The sequence below is a fragment of the Cricetulus griseus genome, chromosome 2 (genome assembly GCF_003668045.3).
Source record: "Cricetulus griseus strain 17A/GY chromosome 2, alternate assembly CriGri-PICRH-1.0, whole genome shotgun sequence".
Taxonomy (NCBI): Eukaryota; Metazoa; Chordata; class Mammalia; order Rodentia; family Cricetidae; genus Cricetulus; species Cricetulus griseus.
Genome location: NC_048595.1, coordinates 269,785,676 through 269,800,846, shown reverse-complemented (window position 1 = coordinate 269,800,846; position 15,171 = coordinate 269,785,676). Strand labels below are relative to the sequence as shown.

General features: G+C 40.5%; 1 protein-coding gene across 3 annotated transcripts in view; it reads left to right on the top strand.

Annotated features, from left to right (window-relative positions):
- The window catches only part of Map3k5 (mitogen-activated protein kinase kinase kinase 5), a 198,847-nt gene that overhangs the window by 78,691 nt on the left and 104,985 nt on the right, over positions 1-15,171 (top strand). For all 3 annotated transcript variants that reach the window (XM_027401935.2, XM_027401936.2, XM_035440373.1), the window contains exons 4-7: positions 1,943-2,136; positions 3,899-4,067; positions 5,126-5,232; positions 8,228-8,398. In XM_027401935.2, coding sequence (XP_027257736.1) covers positions 1,943-2,136; positions 3,899-4,067; positions 5,126-5,232; positions 8,228-8,398 — 641 coding nt within the window. The remainder of the gene's footprint in view (positions 1-1,942; positions 2,137-3,898; positions 4,068-5,125; positions 5,233-8,227; positions 8,399-15,171) is intronic.

Here is a 15,171-nt window from a genome sequence, read left to right as displayed (position 1 = left end):
CAGTATGGACCTGGAAGAAAGCAGCTGTATCCTTCTGGCCTTGCTCTCTGCACCGCCTTCCCAGGAAAGCCTGTTAACCATGGCTCTCAGTATTTTGTTCTCTTGTTGTGTCTGAGTGAATTTCTGATTTCATGAGAATAGAAGTTATGCTTAAATTATTCTTTTTTTAAATTTTTTATTTGAATTAGAAACAAGATTGTTTTCCATGTCAATTCCAGTTCCCTCTCTCTCCCCTCCTACCCTGCCCCCCCAACTAACACCCTACCTATCCCATACCCTTTCTGCTCCCCAGGGAGGGTGAGGCCTTCCATAGAGGGTCTTCCGAGTCTGTCATATCCTTTGGGATAGGGCCTAGGCCCATCCCATGTGTCTAAGCTCAGGGAGTATCCCTCTATGTGGGATGGGCTTCTAAAGTCCCTTCCTATGCTAGGGATAAGTACTGATCTACTTCAAGGGGACCCATAGATTTCCGAGGTCTCCTCACTGACACCCACATTCAGGGGTCTGGATCAGTTCCATGCTGGTTTCCCAGCTATCAGTCTGGGGACCAAGAGCTCTCCCTTGTTCAGGTCAGCTCTTTCTGTGTGTTTCACCAGCCTGGTCTGGACCCCTTTGCACATCACTCCTCCTTCTCTGCAAGTGGATTACAGCTCAGTTCAGTGTTTAGCTGTGGGTGTCTGCTTCTACTTCCACCAGCTGCTTGATGAAGGCTATAGGATGGGATATAAGTTAGTCTTCAATCTCATTACCAGGGGAGGGCATTTAAGGTAGCCTCTCCTCTGTTGCTTAGATCATTAGTTGGTGTCATTTTTGTACATCTCCAGACATTTCCCTAGTGCCTGAATTCTCTTTAAAACTATAATGTCTCCCTCTATTATAGTTTCTCTTATCTTGCTGTCTTCTTTTCTTCCCTCAACTCAACCTTCCTGCTCCCTCCTGTCCTCCTCACCCCTCCTCTTCTCCCCTTCTCATTCTCCCAGCTCCCTCTCCCCTCCCCCCATGTTCCCAATTTGCTCAGGAGATCTTGTCCCTTTCCCCTTCTCCAGGGGACCATGTATATCTCTCTTAGACTCCTTGTTTCTTAGCTTCTCTGGTGGTTTGGTTTGTAGGATGGTAATCATTTGCTCTATGTCTAGAATCCATATATGAGTGAGTACATACCATGTTTGTCTTTTTGTGACTGGGTTACCTCACTCAGAATGGTTTCTTCTAGTTCCATCCATTTGCCTGTGAATTTCAAGATTCCATTGTTTTTTTCCGTTGAGTAGTACTCCATTGTGTAGATGTACCACATTTTCTCTATCCATTCTTCAGTTGAGGGGCATCTAGGTTGTTTCCAGGTTCTGGCTATTACAAATAATGCTTCGATGAACATCGTTGAACAGACGTCCTTGTAGTAGGAATGTGCTTCTTTTGGGTATATGCCTAAGAGTTGGAATTGCTAGATCTTGTGGTAGACTGATTCCCATTTTCCTGAGGAATTGCCATACTGATTTCCAAAGTAGCTGTATAAGTTGGCACTCCCACCAGCAGTGGAGAAGTGTTCCCCTTTCTCCACATCTTCTCCAGCATAAACTGTCTTTGGTGTTTTTGATTTTGGCCATTCTGACAGGAGTAAGATAGTATCTCAGAGTTGTAAATTATTCTTGTTTTAGCATGTATCCCAGTAGCTATGTGTGACAGTGCATACATATTTAATGGTTGATAAAAAAAATACCTTATGTGTAAATTCCAATTATACTGAAGTAAGCAATTAAGGAAATTGGGAAAATTCTATTTTCATGGGTCAGAAATAAGAAATGAATCTTGTCTGTTTCCCATTGCACTCAGAATTATTATTTAAATAATAATTTTAGTCATTTAAATACAGCCTGACTTTTTTTTTGTCAGTGTGGTGTCCCTAGACAAACTCCCTATTGTCTGGTGCCTCCTGTCTCCACAGATGTGCACTGGGAACTACACCTTTGTCCCTTACATGGTGACACCGCATAACAAGGTCTACTGCTGTGACAGCAGCTTCATGAAGGGCTTGACGGAGCTTATGCAGCCCAACTTTGAGCTGTTGCTGGGGCCCATCTGCTTACCTCTTGTGGATCGTTTTGTTCAGCTTTTGAAGGTGGCGCAAGCAAGTTCCAGGTAACACAGTGCTCACACTGGGTGATGATCGTGCAGGGTGGTTCTTGCTTCCTTTACTTGTGTATCTTGTCACAGTTCCTAATTAAGAGCCAGGAAACAATGTGCAGTATCCTCTGAGTGAAAAAAAATGGTTTTCTTTCTTTCTTTCTTTCTTTCTTTCTTTCTTTCTTTTTTTTTTTTTTTGGTTTTTTGAGACAGGGTTTCTCTGTGGCTTTGGAGCCTATCCTGGCACTCGCTCTGGAGACCAGGTTGTCCTCAAACTCATTGAGATCCACCTGCCTCTGCCTCCCGAGTGCTGGGATTAAAGGCGTGCACCACCAACGCCTGGCTAAAAACGTGGTTTTCATTCGTAAGTTGAACCTCATTCACTTGGTTTATAAACTACTTTGCTCCCAATCTATTAATTGTTTCATATTAATGACAAAACTGTATCTGTGTGTATGTATGTATGTATATATGTGTGTGTGTGTGTGTGTGTGTGTGTGTGTGTGTTTATACATGTATGTATGTATGTATGTATGTATGTATGTATATGGAGAGAGAGGGAGAGATCTCTTGTGGCTACATCAGAATGAATGTCCAGGGACTTTTAGTGTAAGGGACAGAACTCTGCAAAAATTGCTGAGAACACAGTTTAGTTAAGAATGATCTTCAGGCTGATGAGATGGCTCAGCAAGTACTTGCTGCCAACCCTGACTGCCCGAGCTCTTGCTTCCCTGGAACTTTCTATGCAGACTCAAACTCAAGTGCCACCATGCCTAGTAAATGTACTTAAAAAAAAAAACCAAAAGAATTACTAGTTATTTCTGTTTGTGGTGATATATTGTTCATGATCTAATAAAGCTTGCCTGGGGGCCGGGCGTTGGTGGCTTATGCCTTTAATCCCAGCACTCGGGAGGCAGAGGCAGGTGGATCTCTGTGAGTTCAAGACCAGCCTGGTCTACAAGAGCTAGTTCCAGGACAGCCTCCAAAAGCCACAGAGAAACCCTTTCTTGAAAAACCAAAAAAAAAAAAAAAAAAAGCCCTGGGGATCAGAATGCAAAGCTTGCAAAGTTTGCCACAGCCTTAGAAGCTGTGGCACACACCTTTATTCTCAGGACTCAGAAGACAGAGGCAGATGGATTTCTGTGAGTTCAAGACCACCCTGGGCTATGGGAGAGTGAATCTGTCTAAAAGAGAAAGGGAGCATAGGCCTTTAATCCCAGCACTAGAGAGGTATAGAAGGAGCTCAGTGCAGTCTCAGGAGCACTCTGAGATTTGGTGAGGAGCAAGCAGTCTGGAGATGCACTCTGAGGTTAGGTGGATCACCCCTTCTGAACATTGGTAGAGGTGAGACCTCTCTAGTGGCTGGCTGCTTTGCTTTTCTGGTCTTCAGCTTGAATCCCGATATCTGTCTCTGGGTTTTTATTATTCCTACCACATCTGTTAGTAGATAATGATACTGAGCCAGAAAGGTAAGGTTGTATTATATTCAGATCATAGGCATATCTAATTTATTTGGGATCATTTCCATCCAAAATAGCAAGGTGAGAAGTAAAGTTTCGACAGTGTTTGAAATATGGCAGAAATTGAGAAGAACTACACGGCTTTGCATCTCCCAAATGTCTTAATGATGCCAAATATTCGAGATGTTCCTTCAGTGCATCTTAATGAGCTAAAGACTGCTCATGGACAAATGTCATATATTTCCTTATAACATTACTGCTTTTCACTGAATTATTTTCAAAGAGTTAACTCTTTAAAATGTATGGTTTTTCACCAGCCAGTATTTCCGGGAATCTATACTCAATGACATCAGGAAAGCTCGGAATCTATTCACTGGTAAAGAATTGGCAGCAGAATTGGCAAGGATTCGGCAGCGGGTGGACAATATTGAAGTTTTGACGGCAGACATTGTCATCAACCTGTTGCTTTCCTACCGAGATATCCAGGTGAGAAGATAGTGTCTCTTGGGTAACATGCTGGAGGAGGAAGGGATGCTGGTGTTGACTTTCAGCTAGCTAATAAGTATTCCATGTTGCCGAATGGAGCTGACTGATAACTTTCCACCGTGTGGTTTCATGGTGAATGGAAAAGACTCACACATGGTGACTTTTGGGGATTATGACATACTCATATTTACTCTTCCTTAAAATTGCTCACATATCCAGCTCTTGGAGGCTCAGTTCTCTCTTGTGAGCCTCAGGCACACCTGTCAGTCAGCCAGTGAGTGAGAGCTTTCTTTTGGCAAACAGCAGAAGTTCTTAGTGCTTTCTGAATATATCTTTTACTTCCTGAAGTTATGCTACTGGAAAGGATCATGCCAGGAGTAAGAAATATGCAGCTGATTCATTGTAAAATAGAGGTAAAACCTGTAACATGACACGATGGCCTACGGTATCATTTCTACTGACATGTCTTAGTTTTTTTTTAGATCTGGAAAGTAGGATATCTCTCTGTGAAGGATATGGCATTACGGGTGTAGTGTAAAATCCAGGTAACTCCTGGTTTCTCATTCCCATGTCTAGCCTCTTGGCCTCAGGTGAGATTTCACCCATGAGGCTCAATTCTTAGAGAACTGTTTCAATTGAGAGTCTGTGGCTAGAGGAACTTTGTCCCATGAGATGAAATCATTTTGTTACTTAAAACAGAAGTTCAGTCAGTTGCTCCCTGGCCCTGAAAGGAACTGTTGGAACCCTGTGGACCAGGAGCCTGGCTGTGTGAAAAGAGCTGGTCATGTCTCTGTGGTTTATTTGTTTTATTTCTTTGGGTTTTGTCAAATTCCATATCTGTCTTTTTCATGCTTAGATCCATGTAATAGGAACTTCTTAGGAGAAACACAGCAGTTGCTTCTTGGGTTTTCAAAGGTCTCAATCTTTCAAAGTTAGAAAAGATTCTAATTTTGCTTTTAATCCTTTTCTCAGCTTCAGGTGCCTGGCTGTCGAAAGGCATTTCATTGTTGGAAGTTTCTCCTAGTGGTTTAATTCCATGATGTTCTTTTTGTTGATAGGACTATGACTCTATTGTGAAGCTGGTAGAGACTCTGGAGAAATTGCCAACCTTCGATTTGGCCTCGCATCACCACGTGAAGTTTCATTATGCATTTGCACTGAACAGGTGACATGTTCCCTTCTGGAATGCACGGGCAGGATGGTTTTACTCTTTACAGAGTCCTATAGCTTTCCAGCAGTTCCCAAGTAGAATGTTGTATTGTATCTACCTTACTCATGTGAAATACTAAAAGCATATCTTGTGATTTCTTATTTCTTTCTGGTTTTTATTTGTGTTTGGGGGACAGTGTCTCACTGTATATCTTGGTCTGGCCTTGAACTTCTGATCCTTCTGCTTCTCTCTTTTGAGTGCTGGTAGTGCCAGCGTATTAGACCATGTCTGCCCCCACCGTGTGTGTGTGTGTGTGTGTGTGTGTGTGTGTGTGTGTGTGTGTGTGTGTGTTTGTAAAAACCTCTTGTGCTATTTGTAGATTCAAATTTTATAATGATTTTTTTCTCTGACAAAGTTTGTGTTTCCTATTTATATTTTTATAACATTCAATATGTTATCAATATGACACTACTTTTAAGCAAATATAGTTGTCCCTGGGTATTTGTTGGAAAGTGCTTCTAAAACCTTTTAACGGTACGCAAATCCAAGGGTGTTCAAGTCCTTATATAACAGTATGGTATTTCATGTAATACATACACATTCTCTATATATCTAAAACCATCTCAGGTGCTAGAGAGATGGCTCAGTGGCTAAAAATACTAGCTTGTCTTCCAAAAGTCCTGAGTTCAATTCCCAGCAACCACATGATGGCTCACAACCATTTGTAATGAGATCTGGTGCCCTCTTCTGACCTGCAGGGATACATGCAGACAATGTATTCATCATAATCATCATCATCATAAGAAATAATAAATCTCTAGATAACTGAAATCCAACACAATATGATGCCATATAAATGGTTGTTAGTTTATACTATTCAGGGAAAAATTCTGTGCATGTTCAATATAGACGTTTCCCCAAATATTTTCAAAGCATATTTGATTGAACTCACAAACATGTGGGATTGCCTCAACATCACATGGTCCTTCACATAATGATTAACTGAAGTATGTGGATATTTATGAGGAAGTAAATGTTTTTTCTCATCCAAAGACAGTTTTCCCCAGGACTGCTGTGAACACAATTCGTTAGGACCAGAACTCTGCTAGTGACATTTTAAATTAAGTTCCCACAAGTTTATCTGTGTCACTATTGACAGAGCTTCGTTCAGTTCCCCACTCTGCCTTCTGTCTACATCATAGCTCACCTCAGTTCAGATTCCCAGCTAGAGTCATCAAGTCAGGTCATCTGTGCTCTGACCATGGATGGCAGTAGACTCCTGAGTTGTCCAAAAATTACTTAGTTGTACCACACTCTTCTTTATGGTGAGAGGGGTGACTATACGTGTTGCTGCCAAAGAAAATGATTTTAAAATGGAAAAAGAATGGAGATCTAATTTATATAGAACTCACTGTGTGTCAAAAGCCTCAATTTCCCTCATTTTATAGCTGTGCCCACTGCAGACTGCAAAGGTTAGGTAACTGTCCCTGAAGGCTCCCAGTAGACATGTGCTGTTCTCTAGAAAGCCAGCGTGATGCTCAGCCAGAACACCGAGATGTTTCCTTCTTTACCCAGCTCAACTGGAGAACTTGCCAGCATTACAAAAACTGTAGAGTGAACGCCCCTTTTATTTTCCATTTGTTTAACACTCTTTACATCCAACACATAAAGCTTCCAGGGCTTACCTGCTTTACTTTCAAACACATCCTTATTTGGGGGAGGGGGGCGAAGGGACGGCAGGGGAAGTAAAATGTATTTTGAAACCAAGTGAGAAAATCCTACTAGTCCCTTGGAATTTTACATCGTGTGTTTTGTCTCTCTTTCCACAAGTAACATACAATGGGATGAAAACTGTATTTGTATAAAGCAATAGTCTCAATTCAAGATGTTCAGTACAGAAGGTAAAGAGGGATTTTATGAACAAAAGACTTGAAATTATAGTTGAGAATATGAGAATACTTATGACTTTTAAAATAATTTTCTTTGAAATGTAACTTGTATACCATATAACGTATTCATTTAAAATGTCTTATATCTTTGATTTTAGTAATTAATTGAGTTATTTAACTGTCGTTCTATAAGTTATAGAATTTTTCACCCTACAAGGAAACCTACCCATTAAGTCGCCCTTGCCCTCACCCCAGGTCTTCCTGTCCCTGGCAACCACTAATGCCCCTTATATCTCTGTTGGTTGCTATTTTAAATATTTCACATGAGTGGGAAATTTCATTGGTGGCTTTTTTTTTTACTTATTTTTTCACTTAGCATAATATTTTCATCATTAAAGAAATATAAAAGTATGATTTTTGAGATTTATCTACACCTATTATTTTACATTGAGCTACATGGAGCTCAAGGCCAGTCTAAATAACTCAGTGAGTTCCTCTCTCAAAATAAAAAATACAAAAAAAAAAAAAAAAAACCACAAAAACTAGGGACATAGCTCAATGGTAGAGTGCTTGTCTAGCATTCCTGAGGCCTCATGTTCAAGTCCAGTATCATACCAACTACATAAAGCAACTTCCTTAGATGCTGGCCACATGGAGAAACAATCAGCTCTTGGATGGATTTGAATTTTGAATTTTGGTATTAGCTATGAATTAGTTTGCTCATTCTTTTGGAACATAGCCTTTGAAAACTAATGTCAAGAGTTCCTCGTTATTTGAAATAGTTGATTATGTTGCATTCAAGGTCACAGGGTTCATACATAATGCTCCACCAACTTGAACCTGCTCATAGGCACCAGGGGGATTAGGACTCTGGATGGGTCAGTACAAGTCCATCGTGTTGATCAGAAAAGCAACCCATAAGAGATCCTTGATAGACCCAGTAGACATGCATTAGGATAAGAAAGCTTAAGGTAGGGCCCATAGAGGAATCCCAGAATCTAATTGTTTTTATTCTGCCAAACTTTATGGGTATGAATCAATACATAAAATGGACTTTTTAGAAGGCGATTGGTCTATAATTGCTTTTGTGATCTCCATGGAAACAGTGTTCTCTGCTTTAGGCGAAATCTCCCTGGAGACAGAGCAAAAGCTCTTGACATCATGATCCCCATGGTACAAAGTGAAGGACAAGTTGCTTCCGATATGTATTGCCTCGTTGGCCGAATCTACAAAGATATGTTTTTGGATTCCAATTTCACTGACACTGACAGCAGGGACCATGGAGCATCTTGGTAAGACTGGAGGATGGGAACTGTCTGCTCACTCCCAAAGTTCATGGTGCGTGAAACTGTACACAGATGAGAGGGTGAAAGCATTTTCTCTCTTTCCTTTTGATTGTAACTTTAGTGAATGATTTTATGAAATTCATTTAACATGGAAGGGTAAGTTTACATAAATTAGATGCAAAACAGTACCATTTGATTTGAAATGTATACTATGAAAAGCAAAATACAATTCTGTGAGAAAAATATAGAAGAACACCCAGAAATTTGAAGGAGTAGAAAAAGCATACAAGTTTGTGGATAAGCAAGCTTAATATTTTAGAGATTTTAATTGTTCCAGCAGGGTTTATCATATGATTTGATTTCTAAAGTTTATTTGAAAGAATAAAGGGCCAAGAATAGGCAAAGCAGCTTTGGAGAGCAGATGGAGGGACTTGCTCTACCAGACAATAAAGCTCACTACAAAACTAAGATAATGAGATTATAGTACGGCTGTAGCCTGGGCAAACCAAACCCTGAAACAGAATGGTTTATATGCCAGAGACTAGATTTATGACAGGGTATGTGAAGCTAATGAGAAAGAGGAAGGAATGGCGTGTCAGTAATGGTACTAGGAATGTACTCATGTCTCCAGAAAAGAGTTGGCTCTCTATTTTATTTCCTATCTTATTTTATTTTTTTTACTTTTTTTTCTGGTAGTATGGAGAGATCAAGCCTGGGGCCTTACTTATGCTAGGCAAGCCTAAGTTACAACCCAGCCCAGAATCTCTTTCTTAAGCTCTGTGCAAAAATTTAAGTCTAAGTGAGTCATAAAAAATTTAATTCTAAGTGAGTCAAAAGATCCCAACATACACACACACACACACACACACACACACACACACACACACACACACACACACACACACACAAATATGTTAAGGAAAATACTTTTAGCATAAAACCTATGAATTGTGTTTATGGCTTTGAGTTAGGAATGGATTTCTTAAACAAGGCTTAAAAAATACTAAACAGACAAGCAAGGAAACCCCAAACAAAAAGGTTGGACTGTGTTAAAATGTGCTGCTGTCCTTAGGGTTCTGGCTTTGGGGTGGGACTGGGTGGCTTCTGTTGTTCTGATCTTCTTGCCCATGACAATTATAACTGTTAGGAAAAGTTAGAAAACAGAGGACAAGAACGCACAGAGCTTCCATTAACTGACCCTTCCCCAAAGCCCTCCCTGGACTACAAGGGCATGGGACAGTCGGAATTTAAATAGAAAATCTAGGACAGAGTTCCTAGAAGTAATCGTTGAGTAATGAACATGCCATGAAGGGAGGAGACCCAGAATCTGCATGTGAACTCATTCTTGGCTGATCCTTGGGTATGTGTACACAGAGTGAAACCAAAGGAGACTCCAAGTAATGTGGCAGCTGGAAGACTATAGAGCTGCACAGAACTTTCCAGCAGCTACCCACTGCAGAGGAGACAGAGTTTTAAGTTTGAGGTCACTGGGTTAGAGAATTGCAAACTTTCCATTGAAACAGTAAAAAGCTAAGACTTAGGATGAAGGGAGTACAGTACGTTAAGACCATCACAGAGCTGTGCTAATAAAACTAAAACCAAGCCTCCGCATGCTAAGAAACATCACCAATACTTTATTTGCCTCATAACCTGTGGTGGTTTAAATGAGAATGACCCCCCCCCCAAAGGCTTGTATATTTGAATGCCTAGTTACCAGGGAGAGGAACTGTTTGAGAAGGATTGGAAGGATTAGGAAGTGTGGCCTTGTTAGAGTAGATGTTGCCTTGCTGGAGGAAGTATGTCACTGAGGGGCTTTGTGCGCTCTCTCTCTCTCTCTCTCTCTCTCTCTCTCTCTCTCTCTCTGTCTCGGTCTCTTCTGTCTCTGTCTGTCTCTGTCTGTCTGTCTGTCTGTCTCTCTCTCTCTCTCTCTCTGTGTGTGTGTGTGTGTATGTGTGTGTGTGTGTGTGTATGTGTGTGTGTGTATATCTGTGTCTCTCTTCTTTCTCTTTGTCTCTGTCTCTCTCTGCCTGCTGCCTATGGAGCAGTATATAAAGCTCTCAACTATTGCTCTAGCACCATGCCTGCCTGCTTCTTGCCATGATAATCATGGACTAAATCTCTAAAATTATAAGCAAGCCCCCAGTTAAATGCTTTCTTTTATAAGACTTGTCTTGGTTATGGTATTTCTTCAGAGCACTAAGACAGAAATTGGTACTGGGAACTGGGGTATTGCTAATCACATTGATGTTGGAGGAATGTGGAGTTGGGACTTGGGACTAGAAAAGTGGTTGAATGCTTTAATGGGGTACTTAATGGGCCATCCTAGTAGGAGCATGAAAGATAGTAGTGCTAAGGGTGATCTAGACTATGCAAACCTGGCTCAAGAGGTTTCAGAGGGAATGAATATTAGTAGCTGGGCTAGAGACTATTCTTGTGATATTTTGGCAAAGAATGTGGTTGCTTTTTGCCCTTGTTCTAAAAGTATGCCTGAGGCCAAATTCAAGAGTTTTGGATTAATGTCATTGGCAGAGGAGACGTTAAGACAATCTAGTATTGACTGTGTCATGTGGTTATGGTCACCCTTGTGCAGATCTACAACAGAAAGGAGCAAGTGAGGCAAAGAGAAATACAAAATGTACAGTTTGAGGAGAAAAAGAGCACCAGAAAATGTAATGTTGGAGCCAAGTCTTGTGTTGAAGGGGATAAACAGATTAAAGAAAAGCCAGGTGCTAAGTGGAAGAAAGGACCAGACAGGGTCTCAGGGCAAGACCCCGTCCCACTAATTCTGCAGCCCATGAAAGGAAAAGGTCAGGGGACTTCCTAGGCTTAAACAGTGGACGGTTTATGCAGTGTATTCAGGGAGTGGGGTAAGCTACAGCTCTAGCAAGCAGAACTTAGCAGCTCTGGTCTTGTTATTTTAGCTTTAGAGTGAAGGAAGATACAGGAGTAAAAGGGTTGTGGATTTCCTCCACTGGTTAAGGAAAGCCACTGAGGCCAGATGTGTGTCGGGGAGTCCCTACGTGGATGCCTAGAGAGACTATTGTGAGAAGCTGTGAAGGTAAATCCTGGATTATGTTGGATATCCCAAGGTGTTGGAGATGCCAGGTCCCTGGGATACCTGCCAAGGCAAGCTGCTGACAGGATGTGGAACCATCCCAAAAGAGAGAAATGTGTTGCAGTCAAAAAGCTGGAAGGAGATTGGAAGAGTCCTCTAATATAGAATTAGGAGTTTACCCTTCTGGGTTTCATCTTGCTTTGGTCCAGTGTTTCCTCACTAGGCTCTCTTTACTCTCTTTTGTAATGGTTTTCATGGTCTGTGAATTCAAGTGCATCCATCACAGGAACAGTAGAAGTGTTTCCTCTTTTGAAAACATACTAATCAAGGTAGTGTTAAGTTCACTTAAGGAAAGCAGAGATTATTCTGTCTTCTTTTGGTTTGGTTTCAGTTTTGCTGGTTCCTTCTTAATGTTTCCTGTTTAGCCCAAGACCAACCATCGGGAAAGCTTTGTGGTCAAGGTCTTGAGGGCCAGTCAAAGATGGCTGTATTCTTATGAGTGCATTCTAAGATACCTTTGAGTTTTTTAGTAAGAACAGGAAAGTCTGCTAAGAGTCAGTGGACTCAATGGGAGACCTTAGGAATTGATCTTCTGTCACATACAGTTAGTGATGGGAAAATGTCACTTCACAAGAGTGCCTGCCCATAACTTACTTTGAGAATTGTCATATCCGTTTATCCTGCTAGATACTAGGACGGACCCCACTTTAAATGGAGTTGTTTTTTAATGCTTACACACTATTTAGCTGTTGCATTTTCTTACTGTTTCAATCCATCTTGTAGGGTATGCCCTTTTCTCACTAGCACTGACCTTTACCACTGTTAAAGCAGAGAATGAAACCTGCCCCACTGGGGTGCTGACAGTAAAGGGCACTGCTGAGTTTACTGAGTACCTCATCAGATGTGCCCAGCATTCCACCTGCCCTGGGGCCTCCATCCCAACCTGATGTCTCAACTGACCTTCTTTCTTGAGTCATAATCATCTGTGTCTCTGCTCGTCCACTGCAGGTGCTGGGGAAAAAAAATGCAATGTCATTGCAAGCAGTCAGTCCCTCAGCCTTGAGTCATAGCCTCAACCGTTTGTGTTAGTTTGAATAAACCATGGTCCATGCACCATAGAAAGTTTAAGGGCAAGAACTTCAACTCAGCAGAAAAGGCCTCCAGGCAGTTGTGATGACAGTGTTCCCACCCCATGGTAGATGGTGAAAGTTCCATGCTCCTCTGTGCATATCACCTAATGCATGAAGTTGTGCATGACAACCTCTCACTGCCCTGGGGACACTCCAGTGCACAGCTGTTTCCTGGGGATTTCAGTTGGGGGTGCAGAATGTAAAAATACAAAATAAGAAAAGGATATTTGTGTTTTCTTTTAATTTTCCACAATATGATTTGTCATTGCAATAGACTTTGGTTTTTGAATGTGATATGACATGAAGGATAAGGTTGGAATGAATCCATATATTCATTCCAATGCTGATTGAAGCATTCAAAAAGAAAAGATTGTTTAATATGGTTTTCATGGTCATTGACTTAGTTATTTTGTTCGTTGAAGCCACTGAGCTTGCCTGGAATAATGGTACTACATTCATGTCTTGGTATCCATGGGGAATTAGTTGCAAGACACCCAAGGATCAAAATCCATGGGAATTGAAGTACTTAAAATGGTGTGGTGATTGCATATAACCTATGCAAGCAGTCCTTCCATATACCTGACTTGTCTCCACTACTTAGAATACCTGATACAGTGTAACTTCTATATTCATAACTGCTTTACTGTATTGTTTACAGAATAATGATGAGAAAATACTAATTCAGTATAGAGACAATATTTTGTTAAATATTTTCAACCTACCATGTGTTGAATATTTGAATGGGGAACCCATGTATATAGAAGTTCAGTTGTATTTTTATACTTAAATTGTTATAATCTAGGTTAATATTGCAAAATAATGTATATGTGCACGTGTGTGTGTGTGTGTGTGTGTGTGTGTGTGTGTGTGTGTGTAAACATGTATGTGCATGTAGATGGCAGGGGACAATATTGAGTGTCATTCTTAAGTTGCCATCATTTTTCTTTTCTTTTTCTCATATCAGAAGCCCTGGGTGGCTTGTAGAAGCATTTAGCCGTTTCATGAGTAGGATATTAGCTGGTGGAACAACCGCAGCTATTTTTCAATAACCACAATGCAATTGTTGTGTTAACCAATTAATAACAGTGGCCTCTTTGACGTCAATAATTTTTGGAGGCTTGAAACATTCAACTGTTTTTGTTTTCATCATCTCTTGGCAAAGGGGCAAAGAGATCAGAATATTTCGACAAAGTAACAATGCGAAAGCCACTCCTACATTGATCTTGGGAATATAAATTGACAGGACCTTTCTGAGGTGTGGTTTGGCACTGTGGATATAGAGCTCTGAAATAATTCATGTTTTTTGAGGGGGTTATGTCATCTGGAACATACCCTAAAGAAATAGCAGATGCAAGACAAAGATTTATGTGCTGTGACATCCACTACAGTGAATTTGTGGTAACAAGAAATGAGAAACCTAAATGTTAACAAAAAGAAATTTTTTTTAATGAAGGATAGCATCTTGATAAGATGGACTGTCATCCATTCAAAGTTGTGGGGCTGGGTTTATGTGTGTGTGTGTGTGTGTGTGTGTGTGTGTGTGTGTGTGTGTGTTGTTTGTTTTGATGGTGGTGATACAAAATATACCTTAAAATTCTGCACCCATTAAATAACTTCCATTCCTCCCTTATCTGAGCCCCTGGGAATGACGATTCTACTTCCTGTTTCTGAGAAGCTATTGGAGGTACCTCATATTTGCTTTGTGATTATGGTAACTGGCTTACCATCCTATTTTCAGAGTTAATACATGTGGTACCCGTGCCAGCATTCCTTTCCTTTTAAAGGCTGAATCATAGTTCTTCATGTGTATATACCACATGTTGTTCATCCATCTACAAACATGTTGGTTCTCCTTTCTTTTGCACATTGTAAACAATGCTGCTATGAATATTGCTATACAGATGTCGCTCTAGAAACCTCAATTTCAGTTCTTTTGTACGTACACACTCAGAAGAAAATTGTGGCTTTGCAAAAATGTTTCTGGTGACATGTATCATGATATATCAAATTAGAAGACAGATTGTAAAACAGCAAAGTTTTTTATCTTCTCACGGAAAAAAGATTTGTATAAATCGATGAAAGGAATAGTATTGGGGGCTTTTAAAATTTTGCTCTGAAATGTGTATTATAAGTAACGAGTGTATAAGTAATTGGAATTAGAGAGAGTGCTATCCACTCGTCACCACGGCACTTTAACAGGTGACTCAACACTCATTTCCTACATGTGCTGTTCTGTTTTGCCTTTGAAATTTTCATGGGTGATAATTTCAGTCTGTCTCCAGGTGGGAAGGAGCATGAAATTCTAATTTAACTACCCATGTGTCACCAGGAGAATTACAGTTGTTATGTCACAAAGAGAAGTGACAGTAAATTGGAAATTGAGTCCAGTTTCTCCCAGCTAGAATGCAGGCACTCTTCAGCCAGAAATAATCAAGTCAAGAATACTTGTTTGTACTCGGTAGTTATTGACCATCTCAGCCAAGATGAAAACATGAACAGTCTTTTTTTATGAAAATATTATTCACTTTACAATCAAGGGCTTACTCTTTCATAGTCAGTCAACCAACCATGCTAATCAAAGGAAGTTTTTGAAA